Source organism: Xiphophorus hellerii, chromosome 7 (assembly GCF_003331165.1).
Source record: "Xiphophorus hellerii strain 12219 chromosome 7, Xiphophorus_hellerii-4.1, whole genome shotgun sequence".
NCBI classification, from domain to species: Eukaryota; Metazoa; Chordata; class Actinopteri; order Cyprinodontiformes; family Poeciliidae; genus Xiphophorus; species Xiphophorus hellerii.
In genome coordinates, this window is record NC_045678.1 from 4,915,557 (window position 1) to 4,934,632 (window position 19,076).

Genomic DNA, 19,076 nt, shown 5'->3' on the forward strand with positions numbered 1-19,076 from the left:
ACCGATCCCAGATTAATATCTACATCTGCCCCGATTTTGCAACATTTCTGGATCAAGTATTAAACGTTGTGAACCATTGAAAGGAGATTTGTTGCTGTTTATCTTTCCATGTTTGACCAAGGTAGTCAACCTATTGCTTTTGTCAGTTTCAGTTTCTTTATTATTAATTATTTTAAATTGGCTTTTATACTCAGAATTGCACAGACTGAACAAATTAAAGTTGTTTCTCTGTTTGACCAGGCTTGTGAAGCTATTGGTGTGTTGAAGTATGCTGGACTGGTGCAGAGTTATTAAATAAATTTGTAATCCAGTACATTTATGTAAATAAATTTAAATATTACAATTAAATAAACTTTTTAAGTCAATTCAGCGATGTTTTTCTATATCAAATCGGTATGCTAAACCTCAGATATCGGTATCGGTATCAGAAGTGAAAAAAGTGGATCAGTGCATCCCTAATTCTGTTAGTTTGGAGCAGGACATGAAAACATCCTCAGTTCAACAGACTAACGCCCTAAGACAACTTTTTTTTATATTGAGATATAAAAGAAAATATAAAGGTGTCCTGCAAAAGAGATCTTGCTTGAAAGAAAAGTAATAGACGCATTTTCCATTTAAAATGCACCACATTTGATAGATTTATCATCCAAATTAGGAGTTTTGCAGGATACTGAACCAGAAGTGGGAGGAAGGCTGATGGTTCCTCGTATGTAAAAGCATCATTTCCTCTCCTGCAATAAAAACTCACATGATTTATGCAACAATGCCGATGACTTTCTCCAGAATACACGTTTCTGTAACAATATAAAAACCTGGGAACCCACTCAGCCGTCTCTCAGCTCTGGTTCCTCCCCCCCCTCTCCCATTTTCCTCCTCTTTGTCCCAATCGCTTCAAATCGAGTCATTTAACATCAACCTGTAACGCTGACATCATCAACGCTGTCATCATCAACGCTGTCATCACTGCCTTCAGCTTCTAGCTTCCTTCATCTTGACGGGATTTGACCCAAACAGTAGTCAACCTGTGCTGACTGTGATATTTGGTTCGGCTTTACTGTGAGTCTCAGTGTAAATGTCTGTGGGTGTGTGTGTGTGTGTGTGTGTGATTACACTGGCTGCATTCCCATTGATGTTACAATTGCGCAAATTGGAATTATGAAAATAAATATGCTTAACAGAAACACGCCACTTTTGAAAAAGTCAGGTTTTTTGATTAAAAGTTTTGGCATTGGGCTAGGTTTTTTTTTTTTTTTCCCCCTCAGCTGTTTCAAAATTAGCTTATTTCACAAAAACTGCAATGGAAACACTTTTTTTTGCAGCACACACTCACATGATCAACAACCAGATGTTGCTACTGGCGGAAATGACAAAGAATACGACAGGAAGTTGTAGGAGGAAGATGTTTTTAACTACGTATCATCCGTGAACAAACTTATTCACGTTTGATTTTGAGTGCGTTTCTTATTTAATGGAATTAAATTGCAAATATTTTTTTTTCAGTCATTAGCGGTAATATTGACAAAGATTTGCGCACATTTGTAATGGAAATGCAGCTACTAACACAAACACACCTCCTGCAGTATGAAGGGATCCTATTCATACTCTACAATTTCGCAATTTTTTGATATGAACTTGAATCCAGCAGCTAGCTGTTAACTTAGCTCGGTTTATAGACAGGAAACGAAGAAAGCTACAGGAACATTTAGTTAAAGAGACAAACCGTCATTCGATGTGTTTTAATTAATAGATTAGGCTGACCACAACCTTAAAGAGGCAGATGCATATTAATATTTAAAAATACTTTATTTACCCCAAAAGTGAAATTAAATGTTGCGACTGATGTCGTCCGAGTGTCTTCAACAATCATTGTGGAGTATGAAGGATGTCCACCAACAGGTCAATTTCCTGACAGAAGAGATGATACTTCACAGTGACATTTCCTGGATGACATCATCAATTGTTAGCATGCTCTGCTAATCCAGCTCATTTGCTTTTGCCGCTCCTCTTTAAACCTGTCTGGCTGTATAGTTAGAAAGCCAGGCAGAGAGATGTTGGAGTTGGGGATATGATCCTTGCCTGTTCTGATTGATGGAAGCCATGGTGTGACTGTTTGGGGTCATAGGTCAGGTATTGTTAGAGCTTTTGAGACACTAATTAGAATAAGTTTATTGACGATGCAGAGGGGAAAAGTTAGTGTTTCAGGTTTCTTCAGTAAGAAGCCTCATAGAGTGAAATCCTTTTTACATGAGTAATTACCACACGGTGTAGCAAATCCAAATTTTTCCCATTGGTGGCAAAACAATTTTCATATTTTGTTCAAAATCTCCTGGAATTATAGCATCGAGGAAAATTGTCCAGTTATTGAAATTTTTTTAGTTTTCTTTGTTCCTGCTTTCATATCGATGTGCTTATTTTATTGTCATGTTTTTTTTCTCTCTCTCTACTCGATGATTCTCTTTTATTTGTCAGTATGTTCTATGTTTTTTCTGTATAAAGAAAAAAAAAACCTTCTGGTTGTGTCTTTTGTTTTAACCTGTGTGACCTCTGACCTCCGCCGCTGCTTGCTGACAGCTTGGAGCCTCTTTGCGGAAGCTGCTGAATGCTTTTTACTGCCGACGCTTTACTGCGCTCCGTGCTCTGGCCTCCCATCAGCCGCCTTCCCCTCCCCCTTACTGGGCTGCTTACTGGGAGAGAGAGGGCCAACCAGTCACCAGGATTACTTGAGCATCCTCTCAGTAAGCATCCCTGCTGGTTGCCGTGGTAACCCCCTGCCTGCCTCTGCTCCCTGCCGGCTCAGACTTGTGACTTTTGAACTCTGCGTCCATTGGTTAATCTCCTGCCTTTTCTTTTTTCTTTCTTTACCTTTCGGCTGGATCACACCATCTTCCTGTCTTTTCCTCTTTCGTTCTTTGCTTCTTTCTTCTTTCTTTCCCTTTTCTCCTCTTTCTTTCTCACACCTTTCTTTTGCTCTTTTTCTTTCTGTTTCACTTTTGTTCTTTCCTTCGTTTTGTTTTGGTTCTACTCGTTTGTGTGTGAACTCCTACTTTCTTTCTGTCTTCATTTAACCTTTTGTCCATTTCCCTTTTGGAACTCTTTTTTTTCTTCTGTCCATTTTTACATCTGCACTTCAACCCTCATCTCCTTATTTCCTTCAACCTTTACATCCAATATTCTTTTCTTTTGTCTTTCACTCACTCACTTGCTTTTGTTTCTTTTACCGTTCATCCTGTCTTCATTCTGCCATTCCCTTGCATCTTGTTTGTTTTTTTCTTTCTTTCTTTCGTCTGACCCACCTTCATTGCATTGCCTCTCTCTTCCTGTCGGGGGCGCCAGTCTTCCCTTTGTTCGCCCTACGACATCACGCAGTGCCGTCTGCACCCGGTCCGTACCACCGTTCTGGCCCTGGTCGCCTTGGACACGACCCCTCCGGACAGGAAGCACGACAAGACAATCCCAGCCAGAAGCCCCGCCCCCTGCAGGGCCTCAGAGACTCGCTCATTGGTCTCCGTTACCACCCAAACCCCGCCTCCCGCTTGGCAGATCTGGGACGTAATTGGCTCCAGCTTGGTTCACGTCCTCTGCTTGGTTCTCTTGTTCATAGCCTACAGTTGGATCGAGCTGACGTAGCAACAAGCTCCGCCTTCCTCCAGGCGAGGCTCCTCCCCCTCCTCTATAGGCCCCTCCTTTTTTTGTCACCACACAAATCCGAGCCGTGAGATCATTCCCTTTGTCTTCGATGCCTTTTTGTCACGCTTCTGAGAGTTAGAGTAGGTCTGTTGTGACCGGAATCAAAGCCATCCTTCAGCAGACATGACATGAAGAAAACGGAGCAGAATGAGCCACTTCCTCTACGCTTTTCTTTTCTCTTTGCAATAAACTGGAACAGAAGCAGAACAGGACCGACTGTTGCCATAGCGTCCATCTGAAACAGTGAACAACCCGCCACCAAATGCACTTTATTGTGTTACAATAAGCAGATTGTTTTTGAATTTGTACGCTAAAGTTGTTTGTAGTGGGACCTTGCTGGTCCATGAACGTTTCGTTCAGTCGTTTTGCAGTTGAGAATCAAAACTTGAAAGAAAAAAAAACACTTTTTCCATTATTCATTCTCGTGCGAAATTCAAAGAACTACAACATATCGATGTTCTTTGTATTTTTGACTTTATCCTCACATCGAAAATTAAACATTTATAAAACGCCCCTGCGACCTCATTCCATTTTAAATTCTGATTCTCTGTGAAGCTCCGCCCTCCGTCCCGCTCTGGTGTCAGAAGCGATCGCTGAATTTTATAGGCGTTTGATTTTTGATATGAGAATTATGTAAAAAAAAAATACAAAAAATTTCTCTATATTGCATTTTTTTGAACGTCATGTGAAAATGAATAATGAAAAGTTTTTTTTTTGTTTTTTTTTTAAATTTTCGATAAAAAAAACAACAATTGAACAAAAGCGTTGTCCATTGAAAATCCAGCAGCCATTTAGGACCATCATGAAGCTCTGCTGGAGACAGTTGCAATTTTTTTTAACAGGGTCCATTTGTTATTTTGGCTTTAGGATCAAAGTATATCAGTGTAATATGTTGTTTATTAAACTCTTATCGGTTTTTAAAAAGTAAACACAGTGCTGTGACCCCTGGACTTTGTAGTAGTTGGCAACTGACATTTACAACATTACAAATCAGTCAACTATATTTTGTTACCATGAATGTATTTCAGACTTTTTTTGGTTTGGTTAAATCTAGTCAGGGTACAGAGTTGACATTTAATCTTTGAAATATTACTTAATGCAAATTTATTTTAAGTGACGACGTGTTTAATTCTAAAACTATGTTCAGGCAGAGTTCTGATCAGGAGAGAAGCACCAGAAGTAGGTAGGAGATTCTCACAGTATAATAATCTTAATTAAAATGTTCTACTGTTTTACAGCATGGTGTTGTTTTTGTGGGGTTTTTTTCCTTCTTCTTTTCAAGTTCACAATCATGATCTGAATAAGGTAGTATAGTAATTCAGATATGTAAAACAGAAGAAGGTTCAGATTTTACTTCCTGTTTAACGCTTAACTATTTGCTGCTGATTTGAAATTTGTATTTTTCCTCTGAATACGAGTTAATTTTTAAAAAAAGCACACATTCTTTGAAAGTAGACGTTCGCATGCAGTTTTGAAAAGTACAGAATTTGTTTGAGTCATTTTCCCAGTCTGGATAAAGTATGGCTAAAAAAAGAAAATTGAGAATGAAACAATGTTGGCTGGAATTTTTTTTTTATATATATACTTATTCCTCCTTTTGTGTTGTAAAGGCCAAAATTTTTAACCTTGCACAATAATTACACTGGTTTTGACAGCGTAGTTATTATAAGAATAAAGTCATACTACTACGAAAATAGTGGAAATAATAGGAGAATAGTGTCACAAGAGTAAAGTCATTATAAAAATAGTCAAAATGATACGAGAATAAAGTCAGTTTTATGAGAATAATCTTTTTCTCTTATCACTCTTGTTCTCAGTTGTTGCTATGGAGGCCGAACCAGTTACTATTTTTAGAGGACAATATCTTGTAGATACATTGTAAAAAAAAAAAAATATGATGTGATATGAAACATTAAGTGACAAAAAAGCAAAAACATACTTTTTTATGGCCCTACATAAAACAGCAGACCAGACCCTGGAAACTTTCACACATTCTCCTCAAACATTTTATATTTACTAGCATTGTGTTTCTCTCTCTGCATCTGCTCCTGCATTTTTTTCCCCCCTCCCTCCCTCTTTCTCGTCCCTCTCTCCGTCCCTCCCAGGACAAGCTGTGTCTGCCTCACCACATCCTGGAGGAGAAAGGCCTGGTGAAGGTGTGCGTCACGGTGCAGGCCCTGGTGGACGAGGCCTCCTCCAAACCCCCCGTGCTGGTGTGAGCAGCGCAGCAGCGGGACCGACGCCGCTCCGCGCAACGTGACGCCGCGGTTCACCTCTGCATCGCTCGCAGTATCGCAGCACTTTGAATTCCCCCTCGTCGGCGTGCAGAAAGGGAACCAATTCCGTCTGGAGTGGGTTTATTATTTACTAACTCAGAAAGAGGAAGGCTGAATCGAGCGTCTTGGCTCACTGCAGGTGTTTGTTTTTTTTTTTTTTTTTTTAAACCCTAAAAATCAGGAGTTTAGGATCCTTTTTTTTTTTTTTTTCTTTACTGTGGTCAGCTAAAAGGGCAGACGTAGAGCCCCACATTTTTTAGGTTTTAAACTAGATTAAGAAAATCTTCACACTGGCTGGTCCCCACTATTTTTGTAAAATATTGTGACAGTTATGAAAAGGAAAAAAGAATTTCACAAAAAACAAACAGAAATCGAGAGGATGCAGTGGAGCCACGCAGTGTTTGTGGATTTTTCTGTGGAACGTAAATTCCAAGTTATTCGTGGAAAATTCGCCTCGTAGCGTTTTTGTTGCAGAACATATCTAAAATGTTAGATATTATCAAATATTGAAAAGAAAATGCAGCTTGAGAAGCTGAAATAGCTTAGTGCAATGCTACTTGACACGATATTGGCTGGTGTTTGCACAGCAGTGTTTGTATTAGAGTACAAATTTTAAACCAATTTTTACACCCAAATTTGCAAAACTACCACTTCACGTTTTTCTGTCCCATAACATGCAAGAAAAGACATTTTTCCAAGGCTGTGTTCTATACTTCAGCATAGAGATGTTTATTAGCCAGAAGGATGTTGGCCAGTAGCCAATCCAGGACAACCATCATGGACGACGTAATAATTGTGAGTCACATTTAGAGAATATTTGTTTGGTCCCTCCCAAAATTAATAACTAAATATTACTTCCCCCAGTGCTGTTTCTGTTGACCTTTTGCAAGTACGTCACCTAATCATGTAAAGCTGCCATGACGGACGTCAGAAGGGAGGAACAGGAGTATCAAAAGGAGCGATTGTGATTGTTTTCCCAGGTTTTTGTTTCTATATTTCTATGGCTCCTACTGGTTCCACAGAGCTAGTTTATCTGTGGAAGTACACTTGGGGCTCATAGGCAGCAGTATTTACAAAAGTTTGAAATAGCGAGCTTAGAAACCGGCCCATATCTTTGCCTTTCTGATGTTTTTGTTGATTTGATCAAATCACAGACTTTGCTTGAATTGACATACCACTTTATAAACAATGGTCTGTTTTACACCATAGAACAACTTAAAGTGTACAAAAGTCTAAATTTTTTAGACTAAAGTTCTAGACGTTAGCATGCATCTTTTTCCATATCCTTTTTGTATATGGTAGGCTATATGATGGCGGGGCATTTCTCCATGGTTATCATGGTTAGCCAAGTACCTTCTCCATAATACAGTATTAGCTGCATTTCCATTACAAATTTGTGCAAAACTTTTATTAAAAGTTTATAATGAGAACTTTTAGCACAAGTGGAAAGTGAGACTGTTGGAGGCGGAGTCTTGCTGCTACGCCGTCACAAACCAGACATGTTAAAAAGACGGTATAAGCCTTTGAACACCGATGGTTTAATGTACCGATACTCACGGATGAAAAATCGATACTTTCCGAGGGGAAAAAAATCGATAAATATCTTAGAATCGATTTCATTATACAGCCCTACTTCCCAGTGCAAAACGTTTTAATTGAAAATCGAAATTGCCCCGTTTCTATTGGGCACATTTATTTTCAAAATGTCAATGGAAATGCAGCTACAGATTACATTTTACTAATCTCACTTCCTTAAGAGGTGTATTAACATTAATTTTCTTACCTTCCAAAAATATTTTCGCTCCACATCGGTGAGTACATCAAGGGCTGCTAGTCCTTACGATTAGCCGCTACTATCCATCGCTGTCGTCTTTCCTCATCAAAAGGTTTCCAGACAAAAAGTTTGTTGTGGATTCAGGTCTGTTTTCAGACCATTGTGACCCATTTTACTGTGAAATTAACTAAATAAAAGCAGGATTAGGCTGCGATTGTCTGATTTTTGATCAGCTTTGCAGGAGCTAACGTGCACATATGTTGATTTGACTCCCGTCATGGCGGAGTGGGCTGCTTTCTGAATAGCATGGCGTCACGTGCAAAGGGTCAATTGCTTCGTGAAAGAATCCATTTCACTTGATTAATAGGAAAAATTGTCATACCTCTAAAGCTCCACTCCGGGTTTTCCCAGTTACCTACGACAATTCACCACCACATGCTCCTAGCATAAACAAAAAAGTGAAGGCTGGATGTTAGCTTCTGCGGAAAAGCTAATACGGTTTTCACTGTTCATGTTAATGTAGATTGTAGACGAAGGTATATTAGATATTTGAACTATTAAAACAGCCAGTGTTAAAAGTTTTTGTACATTTTTCACATATTTCAACTATTCATGGATAGCTGTGGTCTCTAACCCCCATGAATACCAGGGTCCACTGTACTGTTACCAACTATGCTATTTTATGAGAAAAGCCATAAAGAAATGCCAAATTTTTTATTTTTTTTATTTTTTATTTTTGATGATAAATCCAGAAATTGGTATTGTTCTTAATGAGATATTTTTTACCAAATGCTTTTGGATGAAATAGCAAATTTATTTATTATTTTTTTCTTTCTTTTCCCTTGAAAAATCAATGTATTTAAAATTTTCCTGACGTTTTTTTTTTTTTTTAATCCCTTCTTTTGGCTTTAAACATGAATTGTTTTAAGATACTTTAAATTTTATTGAGCATATTTGGACACATTTAGACTTTTTTGGCCTATTAGTCTGAATATTTTAGTCGCCTCAGTGATCCCGCTGTCTATGCACACATCATTTAAAATGTTTTTTTTTTTTTTTTTGGGACTGTATACAGATATATTTGGTTGTTTTTCTACTGAGCTTGTAGCTGAAATGTTTTTGCTCTCACTTCTCTGAAGAGAATCAAACCAAAATACTAAAGTCTTATGACAGAGGGAGAAGGCTTTTTATCTACTTCTATTTAAACCTGAAGATATTTATAATATAAAGAGAAGCTGAAAAAAAACAGAGGCTTGAGTTGTTGTATAGAGTCAGACAGAAATAGGCCAAAGCTATTTTTCTCTAATATATTTTGGGTATAAGTGTGTATATTATCTAAAGTTTACCTGTGACTGTCTCTGAAGCGGGTGTCTTTCTGTCACTGTCTCTCTGGAGGACACTAATCTGACTTTCTCTGCGTCGTTTTCTCGTGCCCCGCTAACCGATTCATCCAGTGGAAATGGAACAGATGGACTCGTTGACGTGTTCCCGTCAGATGCAGTTTGTTTAATGTGCCAAAACACACGGCGTTAATAAGAAAAAACAGACAAAAGGTGTAACGAGACAAAATGTGGAGAAGCTCCAGCACTGTACATTTCTGTGTCTGCCCCCTAGGGGCCGCCGCTTGTCATTGATTTCTTAAAACTCGATGACTCATGAATATCTGACATTGGGACATTGGGACACAGGTAGAGAAGTGAGCTAATCGTCGCGCCTCTCGTTCAGGCCTGGACTGCTGAAGTGGTTTTTTTTGGGGGCGGGGGGGTTTAAGACATTTTGAAATAATTATAATTTTGAGTTTTAAAACGTCTCGGAACAAAAAGTCAGATTCTCACAGCTCTGAAGAGCAAAATTCAAGTTAATGTAGCAAAACATTCCTTTGGCCTGCTGACTGCTCTGAAGAGGCTTTTTCTGTGTGTGTGTGTGGGTGTGGGCATGTGTGTGAGTGTGTGTGTTTCAGGCTGGAGTTGTTGCTGTGTGAGATTACAGACTGTGTGATTCAGGGTGGGCTAGGTTTACTGCACTGTTGATGCCTCATTACCCAGCGTGCTTCGTCAACAGTATTTACAGTGTGTGTGTAAGTGTGTGTGTGGCCTTTGGCATCATGTTGCTCTGCAGACCTGGCAAAAATGGATGCATTAAAGGGGCAGAAAAAAATCTGTTGCCCGCATTGAACTCTGTAGTAAGAGAACAAGATGTTTTACCTCCTGAACTTTGAACCACATCCTTTTGTCTGGACGGAGACTAAACGCCGCTCATAACTAATGCATATAAACGCAGAAACTCTCAGAACATTCAGCATCATTCTTCTTGCATACAACACGCCTAATGCAGATTTAATTTTATTTCTTGAGTTTTTGCTTTTTATTCGCTCAATGCAGGCATCGTTTCAGGACAGTTTTGTGGTGGACCGAAGACGTACTTCTATCTCACCTCAGATGAAAATATGCGGACCAGTCTGCAAAAACACAAAATCTTACCAAGTATTTTTTTTTATTTAGTTTCAAGTACAAATATCTTAGTTCACTTACTTTTCAGCAAGATATGAGTCAATTTCTTAATATTAATCGAAGGACTAGTTTCACTGGCAGATTATTTCATTTATAGCACTGGGAAAATGTCTTGTTATAAGTGAAAATGTCTGCCAGTGGAACCAGTTATGAATATTAAAGAATTCTTGAGTTAAAACAAGCCCCTGTATCTAGCTGAAAAGTTAATTGTGTGTTAGTTTCTTATTTCAAGTGTAATTGAAATAAGGCCTAGTTTTTATTATTTCCATTAAAAACTAGACCAAAAATACTTGGTAAGATTTCATGTTTACATTCCTTCACTTCTAGAACCAGCCATCTTCTGCTTGTTGCTCAGCTGTAATATTTTACCTTATTAACTTACTTAAAAATTCTCTTCTTTTGAGGTCTGACACTTATTAATAGAAACGAACTGAACCGAACAGTTTCAATGTTTTGCACCAATAATATCCACCATTGGATAGAGTTGTAATATAAATAATAAAAAAGGCACAAAAAATATAATTTACAGTCTCCATGCCATTTTCATTTTAAACGGGCTTTCACATCTTATATTATCGATTAGCTTGGTTAGCATTTCTGAATCACTAGCCTAGCAAAGCGGCTTTGCTGTAATGTGTTCAGTGTTCATGTAGTCTGCTGTCTCGCACTCTCTTGCTGTTTTACCGAGAAGGACTTCGCTCCAGCAAACAGGAAGGGGCGGGGACGGACCGCTGTCAGTCTCATACCTTATTTGGAAATGGGACAATTGTACTCCGGAAGTGAAGGGGGCGCTATTTCTTAGATTATTCCCGATCTCCCATTTTTATTTTCTTTTGATATTTGTAATATATCGTCACCTTTAGGAAGAAGTTGGACTCTCGGCATGTCTTTGAACTTCTCTCTTTTATTTACTTCAGCGCAGCTCACGGTTTTTAACAAATTCTGTATCTTTCTGTGTACTTCTAAATCTGCTTCTTAGTCGGATCTTTTCGGGCATGCTACTGCCTCTAGTGGCGTGGAGGTGGTAACACAACTAATATAATTACATTACTAAATCAGAATAGCACAAAGTCTTTAATATTTATTAAATTTTCATTTTCTTAAGGATATAGAACTAATTAAATGACCTCAAAGTGATTCTAGTTTCTCTCGATGGCCAACCTGTTGAAACTGAGGCAAATATTGAATTCCTTGTGTCCTTCCTGGACAATTAGCTCAACTTTGCTGAAAACATGTGACTATATTTTTAAGAAATGTTTTCAGAGACTCTATCTTTTAAGGAGACCCAGTGATCTTGGGGTTACCTAACTAGAGCTTGTGGAGAAGACAATATTGACAATGTTAACTTTTCATCTCATTGGCTGGTTTGGTCACATGAGCTGCAGAATAACAGACAAACTTTTAAGAATACTTTGAATGGCAGGTAAAACACCTCTGTCTCAACTGTTTGCTGAAAAAACATGGAAGACGGCAAGAAATTTCCCGCCCATTTCTGTTTGCTTCAGCGAGATGTACTTGGTTTTACCGGTGAATCTAGCTAACGTCCAGTCTTCTTTACCTAGCAACAGAAGAGTGTTGTCAGCGCAGCGTATTTCTCCCTACTGGAGTGGTGGTGGTTCAGATATTTTATTTAGACGGTTTGCAGTCTTAAAAATACTTAATATTCAGATTAAGGCCAACTTTTGTATTCGGGTGGAATTTGTCTCAATTTGGATTATGGTGCAGCTCGTTTTCTGCTGTTTGTTCCAGAGGAAGAACATATGGAAATGAAAGGTCGCCCTCCACAGGCGGGCAGCCGGTACTACAGTGGCATTAAAATGATTAAATTAGTAGAAACCTAACATCAATTAAAAACTAGAGCTGCCCCTTTACAGCATCCACCAAAACATGGTCTGCTTTATGTTTCCAGCTTGTCTGGAGAGCCAGAAAAAAAACCTTTAACATTCTTGAACTGCAGTGTTGTTGTTTTTTCCATCTTGGTTTCCAAAGCTTTAGCCACTTCCAGATTCAGCAGTAAAATAAGGAATTTTAATTTAGAAACTAGACACAAAAAAAAGGCTTCCACTGGATGGATTTAAATAGTTGCCTAAACAAACATCCTCTGTCATGTTAAATGTTTTTTTTAAAATTGTAGAATAACCTGTACATATTATTTATCACCATGTGCAGAGTTTAGACTTTACGTACTGTATGTTCCACCTGAAAAAGGCTGGGGGTTTTTTTGTTGTATGAAAATGATCGTTTTTTGCGTATTTCAACACTACGGGCAGCTCGGCTGAACAGAAATCAGTATATTCCCATGAATCTGAGAGCTACCAATCGTGTTTCAAACTTCTGATATTTAAGATTCCCGTCGAAACGATTCACTTTGCCCAAACGGATCATGGCGATGTCATGGCACGGCTGCAGGGGTCAGGAACAGGAAGTCCAGGGTGATACTAAGGGATCTGATCGATCAAAGTCTTCGTTTTGGGTCTTCCACGGTTCGGTGCACATCCAGTCTCAGCGGTTCAGGGGGCAGGAGGGGGGAAAAAGAGCAATAAAACCAAACCGACTGCTTCCCCGAGGGTTTCTGCACTTTAAAGTTGTGTGTTTGTAAGTCTTCATTTTTGGCCAATGAGAAAAATCTGGGTTGAGTTTAGGTTAGAATAGTGATGCCAGTGAACACAATGTGTGTGTGCCTGCTGAACGTTGAGCAGTTCTTTTTGTTTTGTTTTCTTAAAACGTCTCTTCTTTTTGTATTAATGCTCACAGTTTTTGTACTTTTCTGACAGGGAGCAAATGTATTATTTTTGTGTGACTTCTCTTCAGGTTTGCTGAACTTTCGATGTAAACGTGCCCTCTTGTAACACTTTGAACTTTTGTCAAATGTACAGCGTGCATGAAATGTCCCTGTAACGTCGCCTTAACTGCTGTGAATACTGTATATACTGTACTGTATTTCTCATCACTTTATCAGTAAAGACCTCACATGTCAAAACAAAGCACATCTTTTATGAACTGGCTGCACCTTACAAACACGACACAAATGCCGGATGAATTGGGAAACGATTAGTCTGTTAAATCAAGACTTGGAAAAATTTGAAGCAGGATGAAATTTGCTTTTCAGACATGGTTAAGTAAGGGGAAAACAAAAAATTATTAAATAATGTTTGATTATCTGATGTTATTCCACTTCTTGGGCAATAAGAAACTCAATTTCTAAAAAAATAAGTTGCTTTTTAGGATTTGATTTATATTAAAATTTCATTGTTTAGGTCAGATTTGTCGCATCACAACTTGACGTTTTTCCTTTTCATTTTTTATTGAGTTTCTGATTGAGTTGTGTAGCAACAATAATCCTGGGCTTCAGCCTGTTCCTTTATGGTAAATTACTGGTTTGCAAAACGGCATTTTATTTTGTTTCCTTCAAAAGTCTAAAAATGACTATTTCACTTTTTTTGTGTACCTCCAGGTCACTTCAGAGGATGGAGATTGCTCAAATGCTAAATAAAACTAGGAAGCCGCATCGATACTAAAATGGAACTGATTTAAATCAGTTCACATAGCAGAAAAGACGTGAAATAGCCCTTTATCGTATTGCTGAATAGGAAGTTAACTTCAGAGTTGGGAGGTTTTTGGAACATGCAAAAAATAAAACCTGTTTACTGGGTGAGCATTTTCCTGAGTTTACATAAAATAAATCTTTTTTTTTCCAAGGATCATAGTCCTTTACATTCATTTCAAAATGTACAACAGTAAAGTTTACTTGTGATTTGTCAGATTTTACGACAGTTGAGGGACGGCAGAGGGAAAAAAGAAGAGAAAACCTGGAAGGAGAAAAATGAAGGACTCAGGAAATAAAGGAAAGCAGAAAGAAGGAGGGATAGAAGTAACTATATGAGGACGAAAGGAAAGATGAACTCTTAGGAGGAATTTAATATTTAGAAACTGTGATGAGGGTTGGGGAATATAACATTGTTTTTCCATATGTAGCCAGACCTGGAAAATACTGAAGCCAAATTCCAGACTATATGGGAATCCTGATTTCCAAAGAAAATATTTTGTACTCAAATTTCTTGGAAATTCTAAAAACTTTACGAGTTTGTAGAAATCTGGGTCTAAAACAAAATATTTATATTCTTGAATTTACACTGCAAAAACAAATTCTACCAAATATTTTTGTCAAATTTTTAGTGCAAATATCTTACACTGGGGGGGGGAGTACGACAAACGTGTGACTTTTCACAGATACAGGAGCTTGTTTTAAGTAAGTTATTTTTTAAAGGGGAAGTGCTTTTGGTTAGGGAAAAACATATGTAAAGCTAAAAAAAACCAAAAGATTTTTAGATAATGCTGCCCCTTTAGTATTGGTAAAAATAAGTAGTAGTTCCACTGGCAGATTTAATTTATAACATTTTCAAACATTTCTATTCTTTTTCTTCTTTTACTGTAGCACATGTGTAAAAAAGTGAAATGTCAACCCTTGGCTGTAGGTTTTTTTTTCGTTACTAATAGCTCAAAGCTGTTGGAGGAGACGAAAAAAAAGATCTTAAGAAAAGCAAAAGAGTAATGAGAGTTTTTATTCCAAAGAATTCCCACTTGTTCACCGAGACTTTCAGCTCTAATGAAATCAGAGTGGAGTAATTCATCACACGGTCAGGTCTGAAGATCTGAAGGTGCTTTTAACGCAGAAGGCAACGTTTCCTCAGTTTGTTCCAGGACATTACTGTAGCTGGGCGTCGGGTCCGAGCGGCCGGTCACTTTGGACTGATGTTTGCGTGGCGGTGCGGTGCGGCATGGCGTTCAGGTACTTGGCGTGATGCTTGATGTGGTCGTTTATAAACGAGTAGATGAAGAAGTAGCTGTGGTCGTAGCCCTGCAGGAGAATTAATTAATTAATAAAAGACTTTATGACGCAAGAAATCATTTTATACAAACATGCTCGTTGATTAGAGGAAAGCATACATTTTGTGTTATGTGACAGGACGACTGTTAGTCAGGCACTTCACTAGTCAGGGAAGAAAATCCTTGCTAAAAGAAATCCATGTGGATAATATCTATTTCTGACATGACCTGACCTCTGCTCTAAAGTCTCCAACCCGACTTTTAAATGCGTGGAAAGCAACAGTAAGGATTTGGGTTTATTCCTGGCGTCAAGTAGCAAGGGATGTATAACAGCATTAGCATTCTTGTTGATATGCTAGCATAGATTGCAGATCATTGAGCTAACGTGATCTGCAAATGTTAGCGATAAGCGTCACATGCTTTAATTTCGTAGCTTTGGCTTCCAAGAGACATTGTGAAACAGGAAGTTAAATTAGAAGAGGGCTTGGGGGATTAGTCAACATTCAGCAGAGCTGCAGTGATTGGTCAGAAAAGAAGAAAACACAGAGAACATTAAGGTGATTGGTCGACAAGTTGCAATGATTGGGTGAAAATTGCTAAGTCCATGCAAATGATGACTGAATTTAGCTTAATAGTTGCATTTGAGACATCTCAACCTCCCAGCCACTGATGGTGCCCGCAGCATTATGCTGTTGGGATTTAGATCAAAATGTTATTGGAAATCTGTGCAAATTTGAAGCGTCGTGAAGCTTTGGGGACGGACCGGCTGTAGTCTGAAGACGACGGGGATTTTCTTCTCTGAGCAGACGGCGATCAGGTTGTCGGGCAGCAGCTGGCTGGCGGACAGAAACTGATCATCTCGACCCTGGTCGATGAGGATGTCGAGCTGAGGGCCGAAGTAGGAAGCTGCCAACACGGTGGCGTCATACTCCTGGAAAACAAACGCAGCGTTGTAGACGAAGTGCATTCTCCCTTGAAACATGCTCTTATTTTGTAGCAGAAGGCCAAAGGTTTCCCACCTCCCAAGTGGACCGGTCGGCTCCCAGGTAACCTGTGAAGGCCTTCTGCCCCCAGGGACACTGCACGGGGTTACAGATGGGAGCTAACGCAGACACGGCCTGCAAGGGGAAACGTCAGGAGGAATCAACGTCGAACAGCAAACACAATCCAACTTCCTGTCTGAGCAGAAACAGCAAGTTACCTTGTATTTTCCCGGATTCTTCAGGGCGCAGATGAGCGCCCCGTGGCCACCCATGGAGTGCCCGCTGATGGACATCCTGTCCGGGACGGTGGAGAAGTTCGCGTTGATGAGCTTCGGGAGCTGAAACGGAGCACGGATGTTGGTTTAGACGACAGGAAGATGAAGAGGTGAGTGTTTGGTGGTAAGATGGTGGAAGGAATCCAGAGCACCTCCTCTGTGACGTACGAGTACATGCGATAGTTGGTTTTCCAGGGATCCTGGGTGGCGTCGACATAGAAACCAGCTCCTGTCCCAAAGTCCCAGCTCTCATCTTCACCTTCGATGTCGCAGCCACCTGAGGCAGGAAGGCAGGAACGCCGTCACTTTGCTCCACAGACTCACTTTCTAACCCACTGTGGTGTGCTTTTGAGTGTGTGGCAAGTGTCGTCTTACGTGGGCTGGTGTCCGGCGCCACGATGATGATGCCGTGTTCGGCTGCAGCCAGCTGGCTGCCTGCTTTGGTGATGAAGTTCTGCTCGGTGCACGTCAGGCCTGCAGAGAGAAAACACACCTCAGGCGGGTTTCCATCACGTTCCACAATCTGCAAAATACTCCAATGATTGGTAAACGTCCAACAGTACAAACCACTGAGATAAAGAACCTTTCAAAGGTGCTACGTTGATGTAATAAAGGCCAACTTGCATTTTTTAAATGAAGTGAATACATAGGGCCTTCAGTTTAGATACATGAATTTAAGACTTTCACCGTATTTTGGCCTGAGACTCACCAGAAAGCCAGTAGAGTACGGGACATTTGTCCGTTTCAGCCTTGGGGGGAAGATAAATAGCAAACTTCATCTTACAGTTCAGCTCAGTGCTGTGGAGAGAAAACAGGCAGGAATTTAACAGACGTCTGTGAAGCTCAACTTTTTAAGACACATTTGAATTTTCGGCCAAAGGTGAGGACAGTCGTTTGTCTCACCTGTCATGTTTGAACACCTTCTGGAAGCCGCCGGCACACTTGTTGGAGGACACCTGTGTGAGAGCCATCGCTGACCTGCAGACAGGGAGGTCACTCCATGTCTTCATTTATCGGATATCGGCCCCAAGTTTCATATTGGTGTATCCCCAATTTAAAACGCATACAATTATGTTATTACCTTTAACTAAACATTTGACTGGGACTCAGTGTAGTTACATTTCTAATGTTCAATGATTCTGGGGCAATGAAAAAAAATCCTAATAAGGCCATCCCTATTAATAACCGAGTTTCCTCTGAATAATAATCCGGAAGAATGTGACTCATCAGCAGAAAAAAAAAAACGTAATTACAAAGTGACTGAATGTGTCACTGGAGAGCAAGAGCCCAATTGTTGGTGTAAAGTGACGGAGCTTCATACGGACTCAGCAATGAATGTTGTTACCCAGAAGAGAACATAAACAGTGGTCTTAATGCGGATATCCAAGATTACTTTGTGTCGTCCAGAACGGTTTTAAAGTATTTTTATGATAATATTTTAGAAGTTATGGCATGTTTCATTTAATGCAGTATGAAGCATGAACATGACTTGCTAGCTGTCACCGTAAGACTTCCTGGAACAAATGTCACTTATTAACTTCAGAGTGACTGAAGTTTTTTATCAACTTCAGAGTGACTGAAGTTAATAAGAGGGCTAATGCAGCTTTAAATATCTCCATGTTCATGCTGGTGAAGAGCAGCTCCCACCTGACTGTAACACAAGAAGGAGAATTCTCAGGAAAGTTATGGTAACCTCTGTCCATCCTGAGCACAGACCGAATTTAGCCCAATCACACAGTGACGTGTTGATTCCAACAGCTCCACAACCATCAATTCTAAATAAATCGGCGTGAGGCAACACATGCAATGCTACAAAAACAAACAATGCAAAAATCTGTCTCACATATCACCGCTTGTATAATTTCCACCGTCCCAGTCACTCTCCATTCTATTATCCTGGTGCTTTTACACCAGCGCACAATAAACCAGACGAGGTTTAATTAGGGAGCGTTTTATTCAAGCCGAATTGCTCAAACTGCTGTCAAAATGTAAACGCGCTTATTATTCCCATTAATATATTTAACGCAAAGACATAAACAGGAGGAAAGAGAGAAAACTGTCCAAATTTAAACAAGAGTTTTGCGCGTGGTATGTTGGGGGGCGTGCAGGAATTAGCAAGTAAAGTTAGCAGTTAGCTAATACCCGGAGCTGCTTTTTATGAATGGCTGCCTGCAGCTAATGCAGTGAGACGCTCGTGAAGCAGCAAGCCGACAAATTAAACGCATAATTTCTTTAACATACCTGAAGAAATCACTGTGGTTTGCACGGAAAAAGAGGGCTGGCTTTGCTAACTCCACAACTAGAAGCAGCAGAGGGCGAGTGAGCGTCAATGGTTTAACGTCGTGACGTCACAGAGCCGCCCCCAAGCTCAGTTTGAGACGCGCTGAACGAGTTTATACACCAGAGGGCGCCAAATTAGAGGGGAAAAAATACATCCTGCTGTTTTCATTTCCGAAGGTATAAGTAACTGTAAGATGGGCCTTCTTATGAACCTTGGAGAGAAAAAAAGACAAATGGTCGAGAGCGTCTGTGCAGTTATATAATAATATAGTATGAATATGCTACGAAAAATACTGGTCAAACTAGAAAAATACAAATAGACACAGAATGAATTGACATACAGTAGATACACAAAATGTAAAAATTAATTACACTAAAAAGGCACAGGAAATTAAAAATATAAAAATGCATCTAAAAAAATTCAATAGCGGTTTGTCCTATTTTAAAAAAAAATAGGTGTAAGA

At 39.5% G+C, this 19,076-nt stretch overlaps 2 protein-coding genes across 7 annotated transcripts in view; one reads left to right on the forward strand and one right to left on the reverse strand.

The window, feature by feature from the left end:
• The window catches only part of lrch1 (leucine-rich repeats and calponin homology (CH) domain containing 1), a 99,171-nt gene extending 89,145 nt beyond the window's left edge, over positions 1–10,026 (forward strand). For 4 of the 6 annotated variants that reach the window (XM_032567060.1, XM_032567061.1, XM_032567062.1 and 1 more), the window contains one exon: positions 3,334–4,927. In XM_032567060.1, coding sequence (XP_032422951.1) covers positions 3,334–3,627 — 294 coding nt within the window. In that variant the 3' untranslated portion in view covers positions 3,628–4,927. Of the gene's footprint in view, positions 1–3,333; positions 4,928–5,792 lie in introns of those variants that run through there. The other 2 variants (XM_032567063.1, XM_032567065.1) reach the window with 1 other exon arrangement.
• A 4,757-nt stretch (positions 10,027–14,783) lies between these two features.
• Positions 14,784–18,686, reverse strand: esd (esterase D/formylglutathione hydrolase). Its single transcript, XM_032568021.1, has 10 exons — positions 18,574–18,686; positions 17,236–17,310; positions 17,042–17,130; positions 16,708–16,806; positions 16,485–16,609; positions 16,276–16,395; positions 16,094–16,192; positions 15,838–16,005; positions 14,928–15,105; positions 14,784–14,896 (listed from the first exon to the last, which is right to left on the reverse strand). Exons 2-9 carry the CDS (start codon positions 17,301–17,303, stop codon positions 14,953–14,955), a joined length of 921 nt encoding a protein of 306 aa, XP_032423912.1. The 5' UTR covers positions 17,304–17,310; positions 18,574–18,686; the 3' UTR covers positions 14,784–14,896; positions 14,928–14,952.
• Between the last annotated feature and the right edge of the window lie 390 nt (positions 18,687–19,076).

What these genes read in the sequence shown, in the direction of transcription:
- esd (XM_032568021.1), bottom strand. Translation starts at nt 17,303, where the DNA reads ATGGCTCTCACACAGGTGTCCTCCAACAAGTGTGCCGGCGGCTTCCAG. An exon ending in AAGGTGTTCAAACATGACAG is followed by an intron (nt 17,131 to 17,235) that starts GTGAGACAAACG and finishes TTCTCTCCACAG; the next exon opens with CACTGAGCTGAACTGTAAGA. An exon ending in GGCGCCGGACACCAGCCCAC is followed by an intron (nt 16,610 to 16,707) that starts GTAAGACGACAC and finishes TTCCTGCCTCAG; the next exon opens with GTGGCTGCGACATCGAAGGT.